Raw genomic sequence first — 24,332 nt, forward strand, 5'->3', positions numbered from 1 at the left:
CACTACACATATACCGCCTGTCAAGATGATAGGCAAGATAAAAACATATTTCAGGAATTCGGCCTTTACACCTTAAGCAATAAATTCGTTAACACCGAATCCGACAAACATGACAGAGGCAGCTATTAACGTACGGCAGACCGACAGACAGACACTAACTGCCTAACAAATGCGGACGAGAAACAGACGAGCAAGCTGGGGACGAGAGACTGTCCAAGAAAACAAGTAGAATTTAACAAGTAAATGAAACAGCATCTCACGAATCACTTAACTTCTGCGATTTCTGGCGAAGACCTGGCGCAGCACCCCCGAACCGTCCGCTGCCAGCCGCTTCAACGGACGCAGGAAGGCGCGCCGATCTCCCGTCTCACGGCGTCGCAGCTCGCGCCGGCCAGACCGACGTCGTGGGTTGCCTCCTGTTGCTCTCGTGTCGGCCGCGAAGCCACTACCCCTCGCTATACGGCGCGGCCCACTGGACTCACGTGGCGACCTCACGTGCGCCGACGCTCAAGGCGGACAAGTCATCTGGTGTCTCAGTGCGCGACCGACCAACCGATCGATCGAACCGACAATGCCCATTGCCTGAGCAAACTCGAGCAGGCTGGCGGCCTAACACTCCGGACGACAGATAGACACTGACTTCCCGACATTGACCCGGCTGACCAACTGACCAGACTCGCTCCTATAGCGAGTTTTTTTTTTTTTTCCTTTATTGAGTTTCGATTCCCCCTAAAGGGGGCGGGCTGGGAGCAGCTTATTACGCCGCTCTTCAGCCTACAGAATTTGTTTTAAAAAGATGAAGATAATAAAAAAAAATAACAGTTGGCGATAAGATCGGTGACTTAAAGGTAAAATGGCAGAAAATTCTGGAGCCTAAAACATAAAACACAGGGTTGATGATGCGAATAAAATACACAGGAAGCAGAAAAAATAAGAGACAGACAATTAAAAAACACAGCGACAGTCTGGGTTCTGTTCGCAAGAGATATAAAATGCACACGCAGTGACAGCATGATGTATGTTCGCAACACTGTGGAAAGACGCACAACACTGAACACTCTCTGAAACACGGCACTAAAAAGTTGGCACAAATATGACAGACCACAACCGAGAGCAGGTGGGGGGAAACTGGTCAGATGACGGGAAAAAAAGGGGGGAAGGAGAGGAAAAGTGAAGGGGGAGGGGGGAAAGGAGCCAATGGAAGAGGAGGATCCATAAGAGGGCTGGGGAGTGCTGAGCAGACGTGCCAGGGAGTGGGAAAGGCAGAGGAGGGGAGTACAAAAGGACTCGGGGGGGGGGGGGGGGGGAGAAAGGGAGAGGGTAGGCGGGGAGAAAACACAGGATGGAAGGGGGGAGGAAGAGGGAGCCCAGGGAAAGGATGGAGGAAAGGAGGGGAGTGAGGAGCAGAGTTGATAGGAGGGATAAATGGAGGGAGAGAGGGCACCATCTGGGAGGGGGAGTTGATGGAAGCCAACTTGGGAAAGGAGATGTAGGGTGTAGAGGTGGAGGGTAGGGGGGACACAACAGTGAAGACGTGGCGGGGGGTGGGGATGGGAGAGGAGAGGAGCAACCAGGGGGTGAGGGGGTTCAAGGCGGCGGGAGGTGTAGAGGATGCGGATATGTTCGAGGAATAGCAGCAGATGGGGGAAAGGAATGAGATCATAGAGGATCCACGTGGGGGATGGGAGGCGTATACGGAATGCGAGGTGGAGCGCATGATGCTCAAGGATCTGGAGGGAATTTGGGGGGGGGGGGAGGGGCTATAGCGAGCTCATAGCGCCCCTTAAGTGCACGTGAACAGGCAACCTCTCCCCTTTCCCACCAGAGGGAGACACCAAAGCTGCGACTGCCACAGCGGCGCCACCGCCAGAAACGGAAGGCGACTGCTTCACAGTACGCTCTGCGGCGCGCTCTTCAAAACAGCAAATTTTACCACGGCTGAAATACGCATGACTATACCAGTTTCTTTGGCGCTTCAGTGTTTATGTCGTGTGAACAATAATGGTCCTCTGACACTCCGTGTGGATATGTGCAGAGTTATTTTCACGTCTAAACATTTCCCTCTGTAAAGATTAAGTTCCTACATTCCATTTGATTGGAACTCTTCGATTCGTTCAGAAAACTGGGCCCCATATTCCGTACGTTTCAGTGGAATGCGGTGTTAAACCCTAGCCGTCCTTCCTTCCTGTGAAACGAAGTTTTGTGTGGTCGCATAAGCCCTCCGTATCTGCGACCTGCTGCAACTGCCGCCTGCGCCTACCTGTGCGCCGCCTGCCCGCCACAGCTGACTGCTCGCTGTTTCGCTGATCGTTGGCCGCTGTCTATTTGTTGCCGAGCAGAGTCGCCGAGGCCGGTGGCAGTCGAGTCCAGAGGGGACGCGTCCTCGGGAGTCGGCCGGGCGCCGGTGACGACGCGGTCCAGCGGCGCCGACAGCTTCCAGGACGTCTGCCTCACGCCGGGGTGCGTGCGCGCAGGTCAGTACCGCCCATATTCCCTCCACTCACTGCCCTCGATCAGGAACGCACAGTAACACTGCGTGTCCAGCAGTAAGAGAACCACAGCAGCTGAAGGCTTCAGTGGTCTCGTGACGGGGTTGGCTCTGTGTATTGTGGGGAGAGGGAGCACGTGAGGAGGAGTGGCAGCGGAGCGAAGGGGGGGGGGGGGCAAAGACCAGACAACTACCTCGTCCACTTCGACCTCCAAACGACCTTGCAGCTGACAACATAATCGTGTACGGCATCATAGACGATCTCGAACCCAGTACATCACCTGACTTATTACTGACGTCATCAATCAATAAAATCAATCAGTCAGTCAATAATTTTGGATATAGAGTAACCTCTCATCTCCACTTCCCATCCCTCTTATCTCCAGCCGATCACAGTGCAGTATTAAAAATTAAACAACCAATGAAAAAAAGCCGAGATTGCCGAACCAACACAGTCGCGACAGTATGAAATTCCAGTTCCCTCTCCCTCTACCCCTCCTCGAAAATCGTTCAAATGGCTCTGAGCACTATGGGACTTGACTTCTGAGGTCATCAGTCCCCTAGAACTACTTAAACCTAACTAACCTAAGGACATCACACACATCCATTCACGAGCAGGATTCGAACCTGCGACCGTAACGGTCGTGCGATTCCAGACTGTAGCGCCTAGAACCTCCCGGCCACTCCGGCCGACTCCCCCTCCTCCTTCACCCTTGCCTCCCTCCAATCACATAACAGTATTAAAAATCCAAGATTTTGGAAACAGACCAGTCATGAGCTTTATACTCCCTAACCCCTCCTCTTTACAAGCAGTCAGTGCGTAGTGTTACAATGATGCATAAAAATTGTGTCAAATTACTTTATTTCTGATGTACACAACAAGTGACACCCTTTCCCCCCTCTCTCCCTCCTTATCTCCAACCAATCATTAAACATGCACGATAATGGAAAGGGACCAGTAGTGCTTTATATACCATCTTCCTCCTCTTTCCACCTAATGAGACAATAGTACTACAAAATGTTGCCAGACATAGCCGGGCGGTGTGGCCGAGCGGTTCTAGGCGCTACAGTCGCAGGTTCGAATCCTGCCTTGGGCATGGATGTGTGTGAGGTCCTTGGGTTGGTTAGCTTTAAGTAGTTCTACGTTCTAGGGGACTGATGACCTCAGAAGTTAAGTCGCATAGTGCTCAGAGCCAGTTGAACCATTTTTTTGCTGCCAGACATGCCTTTCAAGTTGAGGCGGAATGATTTTTTTTTTCATGCCGCCTCAACGAGAAAGGCGAAAATACGCATTACATGGTGTTTCAAAATGAACTTACCGGCTTTAAGGCGTCATAGCATTTATTACTTTCAACTTACAATTGTAAACAATACACCAAATGAAAGAGCAACTCAAACAGGGAAACAGTCCACGGGTATAGTGCCGGGTCATAGAGTCCAACGGGCACGATATTTCGGCGATCAGACATGTCGCAACCGTCAGGTGCGCTCACGAACTGACAAGGGGAGGCCGCCAATTGTGAAATTCAGATTCGATTCATACTGCGCACAATAAAAGCTCATGGCCAGAGGTGTAATGTGGCAAAGCACCAAGATGCACTTCTCAGCCGTTGTCGAGAAAATCGACAGTTAAAAGAAACCGTTGCGGTGAACTACTCTCTACGCTTAATAATTTTCCATAGCGTCGTGGCGCAGCGGTAAGCGCTCGGGTTCGTAATCCGAAGGTCGCCGGATCGAATCTCGAGTCAGGCAACTTTTTTTTATTATTTGTTTCTTTGTAATTCAAATGTATACACACACACAAATATATATATATAAAATAAATCCAATCCATCGTCCACCACCAATTGTCTTCTCCGAGTTTTGCCGATATGATACGATACGCGTGGTATGCATCAAACCTGACGAACGATAGAACAATTTTTCAGAATGTCAATCAGGTGTGTTTCCCAACAGATAATTTAAAAAACAATTGTTTTTGTAAAAACGCATCGTTTATCAGATGTGCTCGACTTCGTGGTGTTTTCTGCTTTCCATGTTTCTATGATAACTATCACTCTGGTTCGTGCGATACTCCAGCTACTTCTGGTCACTAATTGTTCATGATGTGCTAGTATATACCGAATTACCAATAAATTGTATCCACTTGAATATTATTTGTGATATTGTGTTTTATTTCAAGTTTTATTTTTCCACGAGAAACAACTTATTATATGCATAATTGTTGCAACTGATTGCCGGGAATTATATATATACATTTGAATTACAAAAAAACAAATAATAAAAAAAGTTGCATGGCGCGGGATTCGATCCGGCGAACTTCAGATTACGAACCCGAGCACTTACCGCTGCACCACGACGCTGCGAAAACTATTAATCGTGGAGAGTATTTCAAAGCAACGGTTTCTTTTAACTGTCGATTTTCTCGACAACGGCTGAGAAGTGCATCTTGGTGCTTTGCCACATTACACCTCTGGCCATGAGCTTTTATTACGCGCAGTATGAATCGAATCTGAATTTCACAATTCGCGACCTCCCCTTGTCAGCTCCTGAGGTCGGGCTGCCGATTTAAATCCCTCCCCCCCGCGGGCCGCATTCTTCACCGTACGCGCCCGCGCGCCGGCGGTCGCGAAGACGTGGGCGTCGGAATCTGTCGTAGCGTCGATGTGCACCTGACGATGGCGACATGTCTGATTGCCGAAATATTGTGCCCGCTGGACACTATGGACCGGCAGTAAAAATGCTGGGCTGTGACTAGAGGAGAGGAGAGGGACGTCTGCGATGTATATATATATATATATATATATATATATATATATATAGGGTGGGTCACCTAAGGTTACCGCTGGATATATTTCGTAAACCACATCAAATACTGACGAACCGATTCCACAGACCGAACGTGAGGAGAGGGGCTAGTGTAATTGGTTAATACAAACCATACAAAAATGCACGGAAGTATGTTTTTTAACACAAACCTACGTTTTTTTAAATGGAACCCCGTTAGTTTTGTTAGCACATCTGAACATATAAACAAATACGTAATCAGTGCCGTTGGTTGCATTGTAAAATGTTAATTACATCCGGAGATGTTGTAACCTAAAGTTGACGCTTGAGAACCACTCCTCCGCTGTTCGGTCGTGTGTATCGGAGAGCACCGAACTACGTAGAGATCCAAAGGGAACGGTGATGGACCTTAGGTACAGAAGAGACTGGAACAGCACATTACGTCCACATGCTAACACCTTTTTATTGGTCTTTTTCGCTGACGCACATGTACATTACCATGAGGGGTGAGGTACACGTACACACGTGGTTTCTGTTTTCAATTACGGAGTGGAATAGAGTGTGTCCCGACATGTCAGGCCAATAGATGTTCAATGTGGTGGCCATCATTTGCTGCACACAACTGCAACCTCTGGCGTAATGAATGTCGCACACGCCGCAGTACATCTGGTGTAATGTCGCCGCAGGCTGCCACAATACGTTGTTTCATATCCTCTAGGGTTGTAGGCACATCACGGTACACATTCTTTTTTAACGTACCCCACAGAAAGAAGTCCAGAGGTGTAAGATCAGGAGAACGGGCTGGCCAATTTATGCGTCCTCCACGTCCTATGAAACGCCCGTCGAACATCCTGTCAAGGGTCAGCCTAGTGTTAATTGCGGAATGTGCAGTTGCACCATCATGCTGATACCACATACGTCGACGCGTTTCCAGTGGCACATTTTCGAACAACGTTGGCAGATCATTCTGTAGAAACGCGATGTATGTTGCACTGCTCTCCGATACACACGATCGAACAGCGGAGGAGTGGTACCCAAGCGTCAACTTTAGGTTACAATATCTCCGGATGTAATTAACATTTTACAATGCAACAAACGGTACTGATTACGTATTTGTTTATATGTTCAGATGTGCTAACAAAACTAACGTGGTTCCATTTAAAAAAACGTAGGTTTGTGTTAAAAAACATACTTCCGTGCATTTTTGTATGGTTTGTATTAAACAATTACACTAGCCCCTCTCCTCACGTTCGGTCTGTGGAATCGGTTCGTCAGTATTTGATGTGGTTTACGAAATATATCCAGCGGTAACCTTAGGTGACTCACCCTATATATATATATATATATATATATATATATATATATATATATATATACACACATCGCAGACGTCCCTCTCCTCTCCTCCAGTCACAGCCCAGCATTTTTACTAGAGTGTTGCTCCATCTGGGCTGTGGACGAAAGTAAAAAATTCCGAAAATGCTATCAGCTATGTGCATTTTCAACTTCTCGCGGCGTAATGAATAATCCATTAAATCTCGGGCATGCAACCGCGCAAATAAAATTTCCTCCACTGATATTTCGGCCGCGTTCCGTCCGGCCATCTTCAGAGTGAGTCACAAGACAGACGACAAGATGCCAAGCGCGGCCTTGTATGCTCCACCGCGGCGGTACTGCGCATGCGGGTCTCACATGCTGGTCGGCGGCAGAGAAATACGCTCACACACGCGCCGCCTGTGACGAAGGCGTACACACATTCGATTCGCTTATTGATGTATGATCGGAGGCGGTGACACCATGACTACTTTCTGCAGTTTAATTACCCCAACAGCCGGATTCCACGCTTTGTCCAAATTAAAGCCATTATATCTATTTATTAAATTATTAGCTAATCTAATTTCTAAAGCTTTCTTGAAGACAGATACCCAAAAAGAAGAGGTGGATGTAAAAATCTTCACATGACTGTAATTCGTGGAATGCCCTGTACCAGTACAATGTTCTGGCTGTGATAAGCGTATGTATCTTCGATGCTCTACTCATTTCTCATGAACGGTGCGTGTTGTTTGACCTATGTACGACTTCTCACAATTTCCGGAAGGAATCTGATACACACCCGCTTTACGAAGTTGTAAATCGTTCTTCACAGAGCCGAGTAAAGCTGCAATTATCGTGGGGGGCCGGAAGATCACCTTATCACAGTGTTTCTCAAGAATACGGCCTATCCTCGAGGAAAGAGCACCCACATAGGGCAAAAACGCACTAGATCTGAAGGAATTACCATCTTCCTCCCCATCACATACCTGCTTTTTAGGTTTTGCATCGAATGCTCTACGAATTTCTTGCGGAGAAAATCCATTCGATTTAAAAATGCTCTTGAGGTATTTGAGCTCTTCTTGCAAATTGTCTTTATCGGATATATAGTGCGCCCGATGCACTAAGGTCTGTGAAGGGTGATGGCAGCTACTGGCATGAACATATAGATTTGTCTGTGTTGCTTTCCGATATACGGCATGTCCTAATGTGCCATCACTTTTACGGCTAACGACAACATCCAAAAAGGGGAGGCAGCCGTCTTTTTCTATTTCCATAGTAAATTGAATGCCAACATGGATGGAATTCAAATGCTCAAGAAATAGATGTAATTCATCCATTCCATGGGGCCATACCACGAATGTGTCGTCCTCGTACCTCCAGAAGACCGTAGGTTTAAAACTTGCTGAGTGCATTACCTTGTCCTCGAAGTCTTCCATGAATAAGTTAGCTACCAGAGGGGAGAGGGGGCTTCCCATGGCAACACCATCAATCTGCTCATAAAATTCACCATTAAACTGAAAATAAGATGATAAAAGCACATGTTCAATCTCTTATCGGCCAACGTTTTGATAAAAACATTACGGCCTTATTTGAACATTTTAATGGATTGCTATCAGCTATGTTTTCATTACTAACTTCCAAAAAATTGCTTACGCATCGTCTCAGTAGTCACATCAGTAATTTTTTTGCCTTTATTGTTATTTCGTCCTCCATCGCCGCATGTGTGACTATCAGTTGTACAATCAACCTGCTCTTCAGCAAGTAGACATTATTGACTAACTTAGCTAAACACAGAACAAGGTGACATATTTCCCATAAATTTAAAATTTTTTAAAATCCGATGTCAATGAAAGAACGTAAGAAATAATGCAGTTTCCATGAATGGTTTGGAAGCGGCGATAAAAATGTGAACAGAGAGCACAGTTAAAAAACACTTGAGAAACTTTTGAAGAACACTAAACACTTGGAAAACACTGAACAGGACAGAAGAGACATTGACCATTAAAAGCAGTGCACTGTGCACTTTCACCAAAACTGGAAAAGGGCCTTCCATGGAAAGGTAGATCGTTGATGAAATGTGGTTGTGTAGGGAGACGGAAAAGTGGTGGTGATGAGGACTGGTATGAGATGGTGATGCGCTAGGGGTGGCTGTGGCGAACAAGGAGAGAGGGGCAGCTGGTGTTCGGATCTATAAATCTGAAAGAAGAATGGGGTGGTGAGCGACAGAGAATCGCGAAAGGATGAGGTGTGGTGGGGCAACAGGACGACGCGGGAGCCCTCGGATAGTTGGATGGGGCAGGGTGGATTCAGAGTTGGTAGGTTGGGTATATGTCGGGGCAGAGTTCATCGCGTCGTAGGCGGAGATGGTTGAAATTTCTTTGGGAGAGGACGACAGGGGGAGGGGGGTGGAGGTGGAGGGTGGGAGGGATGAGCAGGATGTGTAGGTAGGTGAGCAGCAGCCCACTGGGACTGGAAAGCAGAGGGAACAGGGCAGGACTGCTGGAGTAGAGTTTACGCACGATGTAGGTTATTGCAAGTTGTTCGACATGAGGAGGAGAGGTAGGTGTTTTATGGGTTTGTAAAGATCCTTGTGAGGGAAGGTAAGCGGATGGGGAAAGCAAGTCTCAAAACATGGTGTTCAAGGATATGGAGGCACTTATAGAGTTTCGGTGGTGTCGAGATCAATGCAGGATTTGTGTAGCAAAGGATGGGCCGAATGAGGGATTTGTACAGGGTGTTACAAAAAAAAGTTACGGCCAAACTTTCAAGAAACATTCCTCACACACAAAGAAAATATGTTATGTGGACATGTGTCCGGAAACGCTTACTTTCCATGTTAGAGCTCATTTTATTACTTCTCTTCAAATGAAATTAATCATGGAACGGAAACACACAGCAACAGAACGTACCAACGTGACTTCAAACACTTTGTTACAGGAAATGTTCAAAATGTCCGTTAGCGAGGATACATGCATCCACCCTCCGTCGCATGGAATCCCTGATGCGCTGATGCAGCCCTGGAGAATGGCGTATTGTATCACAGCCGTCCACAATACGAGCACGAAGAGTCTCTACATTTGGTACCAGGGTTGCGTAGACCAGAGCTTTCACATAGCCACCTTAAATGAAAGCCAAGAGTGTTGAGGTCAGGAGAGCGTGGAGGCCATGGAATTGGTCCGCCTCTACCAATCCGTCGGTCACCGAATCTGTTGTTGAGAAGCGTACGAACACTTCGACTGAAATGTGCAGGAGCTCCATCGTGCATGAACCACATGTTGTGTCGTACTTGTAAACGCACATGTTCTAGCAGCACAGGTAGAGTATCCCGTATGAAATCATGATAACGTGCTCCATTGAGCGTAGGTGGACGGAACTAAAATGAGCTCTAACATGGAAATTAAGCGTTTCCGGACACATGTCCACATAACATCCTTTCTTTATTTGTGTGTGATGAATGTTTCCTGAAAGTTTGGCGGTACCTTTTTGTAACACTCTGTATATGTGAAGGACAGTGGACGGATGTAGTCACCACGTTCGGCCAATGAGTAGTTTTAGTCTGCTGTGGCCTTCCTATTCAATAGTCAGTGCTGGTCGAAGACTCGGCTGAGGTAGTTAAGTCTGTTAGTTAGCTGGATAGGGCGCTCACAAATGGCGAGATAGATGTTGTGGAGTGGAAGGTGTTGGTGGTGCGTCCTATAATTATTCCCTGGGTTTTGGAGGGGTTAGTCCTAAGAAGCCTTTGGTTACACCAGGAGGTAAAGTGACTGAGGTGGAGGAATCGTTGGGGCTTCTGGAACATAGGACAGAGTGTGTGGAATGTGGTATCATTAGCATACTGAAGAAGGTGGTTCACATCAGTAAGTTTCATTCGAAGTCATATATTGTTCACTATGGAGTGCTGGAATATTTTGTATAAATAATCAAAAACTAACATGTGTTTATTAAATATAAATAACAGATTAGGAATATGTAGTAGTCGAAAATGAATTTTACCTTAAATACTATTCGGTGAAAACGCGAAATATAAGCAACTGCTGTTTTATATCTTACTTTGTTACTGTCACAAACAAATGGCCCTACTGTTAAAGAAACATCGGATGTTAGATCTCTGTACCACGGGTTGCTTTTACTGTCAGCGAAAGGTATCTGCACTGGTAAAAACGTTTAAAACTCCATCTATGGAGCGCACTTGGATTAAGACACAACAGAGCATTGAAGTAATTCCATCTATGATACTTTACTCTAAAACGTCTGCAAAATACGCCGGCAGCACAAGAAGTGCGATGTTTACGTCAATTATCAGAGTGTTCACATCAAGTTTTTTCGACATGTATCCGTGTATAAAACATGACTGTCAACTCTGAAGTATGTGTCACGAGGGGCGAGAGTGAAGATAATGTGTTTGTAGGAAAATATAAACGACAACAGTTGTTGCAAATGATTGGGAACAAATTGAGGTTAAGTGCAAATCGTAGTACGTCTGAAATTAATTATTTTACTTCATCTATAATGCTTGTAGACTGCCACAATAAAATGCGTGAGTAATGCAAGAAAATGTAATATTCGTGTTGTAACAGTAACTACATACATAAAGTATGTTCGGTATGACAGTGTGTTCTGTCGCCACCTAACGTCTTCTCCATAACTACTTCAGGAGGGGAGTGAAGGTAATCCACCACAAGAAAAAATACAGTCGATGGTAACTATTACACAAAGTGATGTTGCATTGAGAACTATCGCTCGGAGGAACCAGTAATGAACTACTTCTACATCTACATTTATATTCCGCAAGCCACCCAACGGTGTGTGGTGGAGTGCACTTTATGTGCCACTGTCATTACCTCCCTTTCCTGTTCCAGTCGCGTATGGTTCGCGGGAAGAGCGACTACCGGAAAGCCTCCGTGCGCGCTCGAATCTCTCTAATTTTACATTCGTCATCTCCTCGGGAGGTATAAGTAGGGGGAAGCAATATATTCGATACCTCATCCAGAAACGCACCCTCTCGAAACCTGGCGAGCAAGCTACACCGCGATGCAGAGCGCCTCTCTTGCAGAGTCTGCCACTCGAGTTTGTTAAACATCTCCGTAACGCTATCACGGTTACCAAATAACCCTGTGACGAAACGCGCCGCTCTTCTTTGGATCTTCTCTGTCTCCTCTGTCAACCCGACATGGTACGGATCCCACACTGATGAGCAATACTCAAGTATAGGTCGAACGAGTGTTTTGTAAGCCACCTCCTTTGTTGATGGACTACATTTTCTAAGGATCTCCCAATGAATCTCAACCTGGCACCCGCCTTACCAACAATTAATTTTATATGATTATTCCACTTCAAATCGTTCCGTACGCATACTCCCAGATATTTTACAGAAGTAATTGCTACCAGTGTTTGTTGCGCTATCATATAATCATACAATGAAGGATCCTTCTTTCTATGTATTCGCATTTCGGTGCAATTTTCTAATGCTGCAACTTCTCTGTATATTACAGCATCATCCGCGAAAAGCCTCATGGAACTTCCGACACTATCTACTAGGTCAACTTCCGACACTATCTACTAGCAACATCTACTAGCAACATCTGCAGCAACATCTAATAAAGTTACTATAGTACAGATGGCACGCTTCTTAGGGAAGGAAGGAGGGAAACAAGGTAGAAGGTGTCCTATTTTGGGGAAGGAATAAGGTGTTTCATTACGATGCATCACTTAACAGCGGAACGACATGCATTGTCTACACGTACGACCATAGTCAGTGACAGTGGGAGATGTAAAATGTTGAGAGACAGTTACAGGGTCGACACTTGGAAAGCAAATACAATTATATACCATTTCTCACACTTTACACCAGATCTAAATTGTCTGTATTACTTATTAAAATACTCGCAGCGTGCTTACTGGAGCTACTAACGAAAAAATATTTTAGGTTAGCGACAGTCGTAAGAGCTACACAAGTGCGTGAGTTCGATGTCATCGGTGACACCATGCGTTACCTCCGGAATCACGTGATGGTGACATCTACACCTACATCTACGTGACTACTCTGCAGTTCACATTTAAGTGCTTGGCAGAGGGTTCATCGAACCACAGTCATACTATCTCTCTACCATTCCACTCCCGAACAGCGCGTGGGAAAAACGAACACCTAAACCTTTCTGTTCGAGCTCTGATTTCTCTTATTTTATTTTGATGATCATTCCTACCTATGTAGGAGAAAGTTGGTGACTGAAATTTCGTAAATAGATCTCGCCGAGACGAAAAACGGCTTTGCTGTAATGACTTCCATCCCAACTCGCGTATCATATCTGCCACACTCTCTCCCCTATTACGTGATAATACAAAACGAGCTGCCCTTTTTTGCACCCTTTCGATGTCCTCCGTCAATCACGGCGTGGTCACATTGACGGTCATTTAAAGGTCAAAGTGGGCCAGGTAATCGGTAGACATACTGCTGAAAAATATCTACAGCTGTGTCAGTACAATGCAGGATGGGAATAAGAATGTTTCACTAATTATTATAGTAATGTAAACGTGTTTAAGACTTCTACTGCTCCGATCAGTATGTCTCTCTAAAGCAATGCAAAGTCCGCGAGTGATTCGTGGTGCGGTGTGTGCCCGGACAGCATCCGAGGTGCTCGACAAAATGGACCCGTCGGCGGACCCCTGCGACGACTTCTACCAGTACGCGTGCGGCAACTATCTGCGCACCACCAACATCCCGGACGACAAGTCGAAGGTGAGCACCTTCTCGGCTCTCAACGACCGGCTGCTGGAGAAGCTGCGCGCCGCCATAGAGGAGGAGGAGGGCGCCCCAGCGGTCGTCCCCAGGAGCCTGCGGCTGGCCAGGAACCTCTACAGCGCCTGCATGAACAAGAGTGAGTACCCCACCCACAGATTCTAAACAGAGTTTTCTGCTGCCAGAGTCCAAGCATCATGTTAATGCTTCGTACTGGCTACTCAGGTACGACAGTCAACTCCCATGTTTAAACATGAGTGAGCACTCGTTCCCACACTCCGAAGGACAGTTATCTTCCGCCAGACTTCGAGAGCAGAGAGCTTTGTCCAGAGGTTTATCACCTCGGAAAATCTAACTTTGACCACGAAACGTCGTGACGCTGCTAGTTATTCTCTACATATCACCTCCTTCAGCGTCCGCCCCCGGTAGCTGAGTTGTCGGCGCGACAGAATGTCAGTCCTAAGGTCCCGGGTTCGATTCCCGGGCTGGGTCGGAGATTTTTCCCGGCTCAGAGACTGGGTGTTGTGTTGTTCTAATCATCATCATTTCATCTTCATCGATGCGCAAGTCGTCGAAGTGGCGTCAAATCGAAAGACTCGCACCCGGCGAACGGTCTACCCGACGGGAGGCCCTAGTCACACGAAATTTACACTTTTTACCTCCTTCAGTGTCTCCTTCAGTATGGCTGCCATGGGGGAGACATTCGTGATAAAAATCTGCATTTGGGGTCGAAAAGGAGGTCTTCTTTATCTTGGGAATCCATGCCACACAATGGTCTCTTCATTCGAGGGAGGAGGAGAAAACCACAGGGTTCCGTGTCAGGAGAAAATAGGGTGTGAGGCAAAATTTGATATCCCAAAGAAGTGGCATCTGTGTTTTGTGCGAACTGAGCTGGCGTTTGTTTATGGAGCGAGGACACACCTTTGACAGCTTCATGCATCATGACAGCCTTCTATAACTTCATAAGGGAATTTCCATGCTATGTTCCTTTGTTACTTTGTCTCTTACCAGCGTAATCTACACTGAATAGCCAAAGAGACTGCTACACCTGCCTAATATCATGCCGGCCGGGACGGCCGAGCGGTTCTAGGCGCTACGATGTGGAACCGCGCGACCGCTACGATAGCAGGTTCGAATCCTGCCTCGGGCATGGATGTGTGTGATGTCCTTAAGTTAGTTAGGCTTAAGTAGTTCTAAGTTCTAGGGGACATGGCCACAGATGTTAAGTCCCATAGTGCTCAGACCCATTTGAACCTAATAACTTCAACACCCCCTCCCCCTCGCCAGCAAGCAGAAAAGCCACAACACGACGAGGCATGGACTCCACTAACGTATTAAGTAGTGCTGGAGGGAGCTGACACAAGTCCTGCAGGGCCGTCCACAAATCTGAAAGTACGAGGGAGTGCAGACCTCTTCTGAACAGCGTGTTGCAAGGCATCCCAGATATGCTCGTGTGGGGAGTTTAGTGGCCAGCAGAAGTGTCCCTGGAGCCACCCTGTAGCAATTCTGGACGAGTGTAGTGTCGCATTGTCCTGCTTAAATTTCCCAAGTCCGTCAGAATGCAAAATGGACACGAATGGATGCAGGTGATCAGACAGGATGCTTACGTATGTGTCTCCTGTCAGTGTCGTACCTAGACATTTCCCATATCATTCTAACTGCACACATCCCACACCATTATAAAGACTCCACTAGCTTGAACAGTCACCTGCTGACATCCAGCGTCCACGGATTCGTGAGGTTTTCTCCATACCTGTAGAAGCCATCCACTTGATACAATTTGAAACGAGACTCGTCCGACCGGGCAACATGTTTCCAGTCGCCAACAGTCCAATATCAGTGTTGATGGGCCCAGGTGAGGCGAAAAGCTTTTTGTCGTGCAGTCATCGAGGCTACACGAATGGACCTTCGGCTCCAAAAGCCCGTATCGATGATGTCTCGTTGAACGGTTCACACGCTGACACTTGTTGATGGCCCAGCACTGAAATCTGCAGCAATTTGCGGAAGGATTGCACTGCTGTCACGCTGAACGATTCTCTTCAGTCGTCATTGGTGCCGTTCTTGGAGGATCTTTTCCCGGGCACACCAATGTCAGAGATTTGATGTTTTACCAGATTCCTGATGTTCACGGTACACTCGTGAAATGGTCGTACAGGAAAATCCCCACTTCATCACTAACTCGTAGATACTGCGTCTCATTGCTCGTTCGCCGACTATAACACCAAACTCACTTAAATCTTGAAAACCTGCTATCTATATGGTGTGGTGCCACTCCATGGATTGCCATTCTGTTTCCTGTTCGAAGTGAAGAATCCACATTACGTCGCCTGTGAGGGTGTTTGACAAAAAATTGTCACGATCAAACACTCGAGCAGTCCCACACGGATGGTTCTCCATTGCCCTCCCTCCCATCAAGGGGGCGAGAATCCCATTGGGTACAGACCTTTGAGTACCCCCCTGGTGGACGAGTGTGTCAGCACTACCGACAGCGGCCTTCAGTTGAGCAGCGAGATGTTTGATTGTGATCCGTCGATCACCTCGAATGAGAGTGTCCGCACGTTCCAACACTGCGTGAGTCACACCTGTGTGGGTCGGCTGGCATGCGGGAGATCCGACAGGTTCGCACGACATCGTTGCAACGATGACGGTCGCCTCGCCCAACGACTCACCGCGCTTTTCTTCACTGCCAGTTGTCTGCAGACGTAATGTGAGCATGTACGAATACATACAATGCTCTACTTTCCCCCAAAAGAAACACAGTGACAGCACTCTGCTTGGAACGCACCTCCATTACAGACACCATTGTAAAGGCTACCAGGTATCGACCCACACAGAAACACCCATATTAGTACGTGGTGTAGCCTCCACAGGTCGCAATGCAGGCGATGACTCTGGCATCCAGTCGATCATATTGGGATATGTTATGCCACGTCCGCTCGACCTGTTCACATAGCTCTGTAAGAGTTCAGTTGACCAGTCACTTCTTGTCCCACTGTATCCCACACGTGCTCGATTGGAGACAAGACTGGAGATGGTGCTGGCGAGGAAAGTTTCTGCATGTCCTGCAGAGCACATTGAGTTCCACGAGTCGTGGGCGGGCGAGCATTATCCTGTTGGAACTGCACATCACTCTCCTGTTGCAAGAACAGCAAAAGAACACGTCCAGGAACATTTTGCACGTACTGAGCGCTGGTTACCGTCCCCTCCAGAAATACACCACTGGCCATTAAAATTGCTACACCAAGAAGAAATGCGGGTGATAAACAGGTATTCATTGGACAAATATATTATACTAGAACTGACATGTGATTACATTTTCATGCAATTTGGGTGCATAGATCCTGAGAAATGAGTACCCAGAACAACCACATCTGGCCGTAATAACGGCCTTGTTACGCCTGGGCATTGAGCTTGGCGTGTACAGGTACAGCTGCCCATGCAGCTTCAACACGATACCACAGTTCATCAAGAGTAGTGACTGCCGTATTGTGACGAGCCAGTTGCCCGGCCACCATTGAGTAGACGTTTTCAGTTGGTGAGAGATCTGGAGGATGTGCTGGCCAAGGCAGCAGTCGAACAATTTCTGCATCCAGAAAGGCCCGCACAGGACCTGCAACATGCGGTCGTGCATTATTCTGCTGAAATGTAGGGTTACGCAGGGATCGAATGAAGAGTAGAGCCACGGGTCGTAACACATCTGAAATGTAACGTCCACTGTTCAAAGTGCCGTCAATGCGAACAAGAGGTGACCGAGGCGTGTAACCAATGGCACCCCATACCATCACGCCTGGTGATACGCCAGTATGGCGATGACGAATACACGCTTGCAATGTGCGTTCACCGCGGTGTCGCCAAACACGGATGCAACCATCATTATTCTGTAAACAGAACCTGGATTTATCAGAGAAAATGACGTTTTGCCATTCGTGCACCCAGGTTCGTCGTCGAGTACACCATCGCAAGAGCTCCTGTCTGTGATGCAGCGTCAAGGGTAACCTCAGCCACTGGCTCCGAGCTGATAGTCCGTGCTGCTGCAAACGTCGTCTAACTGTTCGTGCAGATGGTTGTTGTCTTGCAAACGTCCCCATCTGTTGACTCGGGGATCGAGACGTGGCTGCACAATCCGTTACAACCATGCGGATAAGATGGCTGTCATCTCGACTGCTTCTGATACGAGGCCGTTGGGATCCAGCACGGCGTTCGGTATTACTCTCCTGAACCCACCGATTCCATATTCTGCTAACAGTCATTGGATCTCGACCAACGCGAGCAGCAATGTCGCGATACGATAAACCGCAATCGCGATAGGCTACAATCCGACCTTTATCGAAGACGGAAACGTGATGGTACGCATTTCTCCTCCTTACACAAGGCATCATAACATCGCGTCACCAGGCAAGGCCGGTCAACTGCTGTTTGTGTATGAGAAATCGGTTGGAAACTTTCCTCGTGTCAACACGTTGTAGGTGTCGCCACCGGCGCCAGCCTTGTGTGAATGCTCTGGAAAGCTAATCATTTGCATATGAGAGCATTTTCTTCCTGTCGGTTAAATTTCGCGTCGGTAGCACGTCATCTTCGTGGTGCAGAGATTTTAATGGCCAGTAGTGTACACTCTCCAGACCATAAGGCCTGGGGTTTGGCCAGTGTTTCTCAGATGAATTCACTCCACAGGACAGCGTTTCACAGGTCTACGTCATACATGCAAAGTACCATCACTTGCGTCCAGCTAGAATTGCTTCCATTGCTGAAGTCCATGGCGCGCCATTCATTCTTCCAAGTGATCCTCTGACGGCACAAGTCTAGCTGTGCAAGTTGATGCTGTCGCGTGAGTGGAAGAAGAGCTAGAGCTGTGCGGGACCGTACACCCACTGCTACGAGGGTCACTCCAAAAGAAATGCACACTGTTTTTGTAAAAATACAGTTTTCATTCTGCATGTGTGAAAGTTTTACAGTGTGCATATTCATCCTTCGCGCTTGTTTTCAAACTTAGTTCAATCTCTTCCCGTGAGTGGCGCCATCACAGCATGTCTTCAAAATAGCTGCTACGCTTGTCGTTCGTCAGAAGCAACGTGCTGTCATAGAATTCCTGTGCTGTGAAAACGAGACACTGGGAAACATCCACAAGAGGTTGAAAAAGGTGTACGGAGATGCTGCTGTGGATCGCAGTACAGTTAGTCGGTGGGCGAGCAGGTTACGTGACGAAAGCGGGCACGGCAATATTGGGGATTGTCCTCGAAGCGGCAGGCCTCGTACTGCACACAGTCCAGACAATGTGCAGAGAGTTAACGAATTGGTGACTGCTGACAGACGCATCACAGTGAGCGAATTGTCACACTACCTTGGGATAGGGGAAGGAGGTGTTTGCAGAATTCTGAAAGTGTTGGCGTTAAAAAAGGTTTGCGCCAGGTGGGTTCCCTGGATGTTGACAGTGACTCACAAAGAAACAAGAAAAACGGTATGCAGCGAACTTTTGGAACAGTACCAGAATGGTGGAGATGAATTTCTTGGAAGAATTGTGACAGGTGATGAAACATGGCTCCATCATTTTTCACCAGAGACGAAGAGGCAATCAATGGAGCGGCATCATGCAAATTCACCCAAGGAAAAAGAAATTCAAAACCACACCTTCTGCTGGAATAGTTGTGGCTACCGTATTTTTCGATTCCGAATGACTCTTGCTTGTGGACATCGTGCCAAGTGGAACCACCATAAATTCTGATGCCTATGTGGCGACACTGAAGAAACTTCAAGCTCGACTGAGTAGTGTTCGACCACATCGGCAAAAGCAGAATGTTTTGCTGTTGCACGACAATACGCGGCCACATGTCAGTCAAAAAACCATGGAAACGATCACAAAACTTGGATGGACACCACTGGATCATCTGCCTTACAGTCCTGACCTGGCTCCGTGTGACTTTGGGGAACTGAAAGACTCTCTTCGCGGAACAAGGTTTGAAGATGATGACTCCCTTGTGCACGCTGCCAAACAGTGGTTCGAAGAGGTTGGCGCAGAATTTTACCGTGCGAGTATACAGGCGCTGGTTCCAAGATGACGTAAGGCAGTTGAGAGGGATGGAAATTATGTGGAGATATTGAAATATTGTTCCTGAAGGATGTATCTAAACACTGTAAAACTTTCAAACATGTAGAATAAAAGTTGGATTTAAAAAGAAAATAGTGTGCATTTCTTTTGGAGCGACCCTCGTAGTAACCAGCTAGCAACAGTTCGTGTTCACACATCTGGGCTCACAAGCCTTCTTATCTGTGCTCTGGTAGCTATATATCTGTCACTGCTGTCTGTACAACATGACGACCCTGAGTCGCGTTTGTGCTATGTGGACGCCCAGACCGTCTTTTGCAGGTGTGAGATTGTTATCGTGGGCACAGATACTAGCAATACTGTACTACTGACGCAGAATGTCTAATTTGTGTGGTAGTTCTCCAAAAGGACTATCCTGCCACTTGGAAGACCACAGTTTGACCCCTTTCATATTCAGTCGGCTGTAGGAAGCATGAGTGCATCTCCGTGGTACGGTCATCTGCTTGCTTCACACGTCTGCACCACACTGAATCTTCTGGCTGTGAGCATTCCCTATTAAAGGGTAGTTGTAGATGGCGCTCTGGTAGCTATGCCTCTATACTATCCTCTGGCATACTATGTCATCAGTACATCTACCACTAACCAGGTGGGATATGCCATCTGCTATGAAAATCTATGTTATCTTCCCAGGTGTACTATCTTTTTTCCTAGAAGTGTACAAAGACTCCCGAGAGGCAGCTGAACAACCAAAGACAGGGTCTTTCAGCTAATAATACCGTATGATCATTTACATTTTAGGTATGTATTGCCATTTTAAACTGCGTAGTTCGAGTCTTCATTAGACAGGGGCTTACAGTGTTAGCTGTTAAACACTTGCAGGCCTGTTCACCTGCCATCTCAGCTGCGTGATACAGTTGAACCAAACGAACGAAACTGGCTGCCCATTCCATATTTCACCTGAATTCCACCGGTGTACACTCACTTTACATTCTTCTACGACACACTTTTGGTCGCACTCCATCCCGACCGTCCAAAGTTCTCCAATGCTGCACCATTCCCACTCACAAGCTCTGTCATGTCCTGTTCCATTATCCAGGCCCTTCCAATAAAACCTGACAAATTCATAAATACATCAGCTCTACAACTGAGGAGCTACTCGACCGAATAGTAGCGGCTTCGGTCAAGAATACCATCTTAACGACCGGGAGAGCGGTGTGCTGACCCCACGCCCCTCCTATCCGCATCCTCCGCTGAGGATGACACGGCGGTCGGATGGTCCCGGTAGGCCACTCGTGGCCTGAAGACGGAGTGCTACACCCATGTTCCAATTCTACTTTCATCCTCACGACCTCACGATCCCATTCTATCTGCCGGTCTGCTTGGAGCTTATTTTGAAGCCTCTGAATATCGTCTTCCAGCCAACCTACTGAAGTGCTGTCATCATCACACAACAGAGCATCAACGTCACAGTCACGAGGATAAGTCAGAGAGTAGACATAGTATATCCAAAATAAATTTTTAATCGGAAAAACAACATTGCAGGTGGCATCATATCTCTACATATTGTCTGGCAGACGCTAAGCTCTTGGTGCATCTCTTGACAGGCGTCATAACTCCGTCCTGAAAGAAGCTCTGTAGCCTCAAACACGTCTGTCAGTGCGCCACCACGACAACCTCGTCACCCAACAAAAACTTGAATCTGTGCAGATGCTCCAGCATCGGGTGTAAAATGTGAAACTCACTTGGGGCTGGGTCAGAGCTCTCTGGTGGGTGCTCCAGGACTCTAAACAACATTTCTTATCGACTGTATTGTTTTCACAACTGTATGAGGGCAGGCGTTATCCTGAAGCAAAATCACACCTTTTGAAAGCTTCCCTGTCCTCTTTCTCTTCTTCATTTTGATTTTGTGTTTCATAGCTCACAGTAGATCCCAATTGCTGTCATTTTTGACTGTTTCACCTTTGACCTGGCAGGGTAGCCGAGAGCGCTAAAGTGGATTAACGACGAGGGCCGGTGTGCTGGCCAGGTTGGATGTGGTTTTTAGGCGGTTTTCCACATCCCGTTAGGTGAATACCGGGCTGGTCCCCACGTTCCGCCTCAGTTACACGCCTTGCAGACATTTGCAACACGTCCACACTATTTCACGACTTACACTCGACACAGACGGTTGGGGTGCACTGATTCCGTCCTGAGGGGTATGGGGTGGCGGCAGGAAGGACATCCGGCCATCCCCAAAGCTAACATTGCCAAATCCATTGTAACCATGCCGACCCTGCGATCGCTGCGGGACTATGGCGTAAGCGAAAGAAGAAGAAGAAGAAGAAAGAAGATTGACTGTTTCACCTTTAGGAGTGTAGCGAATCAGGAATGGACATTTTACACCCCAAATCACTATCATCTTCCTGTATAAGCTTGGCTTTTGAACTTGTCTGCTCTGGGAGAAGGTGGACGTTGAAATACCAAGCTTCGCCAGAGACATTTCGGTCCATAACGATGGACCCATGTATGTTACTGTACCATTGAGAACGTATTCCTCTTCCTCTTCAAAACCCCTTAAATGTGATTTAAACGTTTCGAAACATTGTTGTCTGTGTTTGTCTGTCAACTGATGTGGTACCCAACAACCACCAACTTGGTGACAGTTTAGAAAATCTTGGGCGACTGCCAGAGTGGAACTGGTGGCTAACGTTCGAATTATGTTCAGTATCACCGATTCTGGCTCCAAGACCGCAAAGAATCGTTTCAGTACGCTGTGCCACGGGTCCTCTCCATGTCCTAAATTGTTCAAATGTGTGTGAAATCTTATGGGACTTACCTGCTAAGGTCATCAGTCCCTAAGCCTACACTCTAGCAAACCTAAATTATCCTAAGGACAAACACATACACACCCATGCCCGAGGGAGGACTCGAACCTCCGCCGGGACCAGCGGCACAGTCCATGACTGCAGCGCCCTAGACCGATCGGCTAATCCCGCGCGGCTGTCCGTTTCCTAAGTGGATCACCTATCCAAACACTCGTTATCAAAAACAATTACATGTACATGTTCAAAGCCAAGTATCCACTCACAATTTTTCGTTCACTAAGGCATCTATTGCCATACTACAGGTAAATTGTGCGAATAATCTCGGCAGCTTTAGTCCCTCCGGAGGACAGAAGAGAACTCACTTCATCATTCCCTCCTTGGAGATTACGAACGGCGGGACATTCGTAGTAAAATGCTTGGAAACCACTACGAATGCAACTTGAGGTATTCATCGAATCAACACAACTAACACACGAGAACGACAGTCAACATGTCATATTACTGTTGACAGCCTAAGGAGCTGGAAAGAAATTGCATTCACTTATTGGATTGCCCTCATAGTTTTATCACTGCGACTTGAGATAGCCTGTCTTCAGTAATATCACCGTTCATTTTTTCACCCTTATAGCTAAGTTTAATTACTTAGAATTTAACAAAACTCTATAGATCACGACCTTTTGCATTCTCCTGCCAGCCCTCCACCTTTGGGGGAAATAAATAAGAATGAAGAAAAATCACCTACGTGGCACTTTGTTCTGACATATGGTGTCTCCCACTCCTTGTGGCACCTAGAAGGCGTTGAGAATAAGGCATACGGAAACAGCGTGCTTGTCTTTTTTTTAGTGGTCCATAAACCTGTCCCCTACTCAGACAACCCACGTATAGCTTTATGTCTTTGCGAGAGTGAAAGCTGCTGTCTTGAGACGGCAGAAGTACACCTGTGTGTAATAACAAACACAGTGAAACTTCCTGGCAGATTAAAACTGTGTTCCCGACCGAGACTCGAACTCCGAGTTCGAGTCTCGGTCGGGCGCACAGTTTTAATCTGCCAGGAAGTTTCATATCAGCGCACACTCCGCTGCAGAGTGAAAATCTCATTCTGGAAACAAACACAGTGTCAGGTTGCGAAAGAGGACGGCCAGAACACATGTTTCCTGCCGAGAACTGAGATGAAACACAGCCGTGTAAACAGTACCGAACATAACGTGAACTCAGCAGTCAAACAGAACACCTTCGCCTTCTAATTTTCCTTAAATCTGGACCTTCATAGGAGACAATGACCATGATTTTTATGCCCTCCTTTGTCTCAAATCTGACCCACAAGTAAATGAGCGCTAGCCGACTGAAAATATATAGCTTTCGAAGTGGCAAGGACTTAAGCGTAGCGAAATGGAATCAATAAAACCAGAGTTAACCAAGACGAAACTGAAATTAGAATCCTCATTATAGACCTTTGGCATTTAAAACTATGTATGTAAACAAATTGTGCGTTACAGATACAATTTGTGCAATGTAAGTGTTTCCCGTATCTGTACCTTACATCACATAATAAATAACCTGAAAAACCCTTAGCGAAAGTGCTAGTAGAAATTATCTCGATGTCTGTGAGTCCACTGGGAGGCGTCTCAAAATTCAACCGCAACACAATCTTGTCCGCATAGCTGAAAATTTTATTTAATAAATCTGCGTTCTCCGCTACTTCATACCAGTTTTAAATACTATGAAAATAAATAAGGTATGTTTCGACAAAGTGTTCCTTGACTGAACACGTGTGGAGGTATGGGAGGAATTTGATCGAAGCCCAGGGGTGCATGATAATTTGATAAGCTCATGAAGGCTCCAGTTATACTCAGACATAATACACTACTGACCATTAAAATTTGCTACACCACGAAGATGACGAGCTACAGACGCGAAATTTAACCGACAGGAAGAAGATGCTGTGATTTGCAAATGATTAGCTTCTCAGAGCATTCACACAGGGTTGGCGCCGGTGGCGACACCTACAACGTGCTTACATGAGGAAAGTTTCCAACCGATTTCTCATACACGAACAGCAGTTGACCGGCGTTGCCTGGTGAAAAGTTTTGTGATGCCTCGTGGAAGGAGGAGAAATGCGTACCATCACGTTTCCGACTTTGATAAAGGTCGGATTGTAGCCTA

At 46.9% G+C, this 24,332-nt stretch overlaps 1 protein-coding gene across 2 annotated transcripts in view; it reads left to right on the forward strand.

Annotated features, from left to right (window-relative positions):
* Positions 1-24,332, forward strand: part of LOC124553656 (neprilysin-2-like) — a 255,589-nt gene that overhangs the window by 143,958 nt on the left and 87,299 nt on the right. For both annotated transcript variants that reach the window (XM_047127538.1, XM_047127539.1), the window contains exons 3-4: positions 2,340-2,474; positions 13,213-13,464. In XM_047127538.1, the coding sequence (XP_046983494.1) occupies positions 2,340-2,474; positions 13,213-13,464 (387 nt within the window). The remainder of the gene's footprint in view (positions 1-2,339; positions 2,475-13,212; positions 13,465-24,332) is intronic.

Source organism: Schistocerca americana, chromosome 11 (assembly GCF_021461395.2).
Source record: "Schistocerca americana isolate TAMUIC-IGC-003095 chromosome 11, iqSchAmer2.1, whole genome shotgun sequence".
NCBI lineage: Eukaryota > Metazoa > Arthropoda > Insecta > Orthoptera > Acrididae > Schistocerca > Schistocerca americana.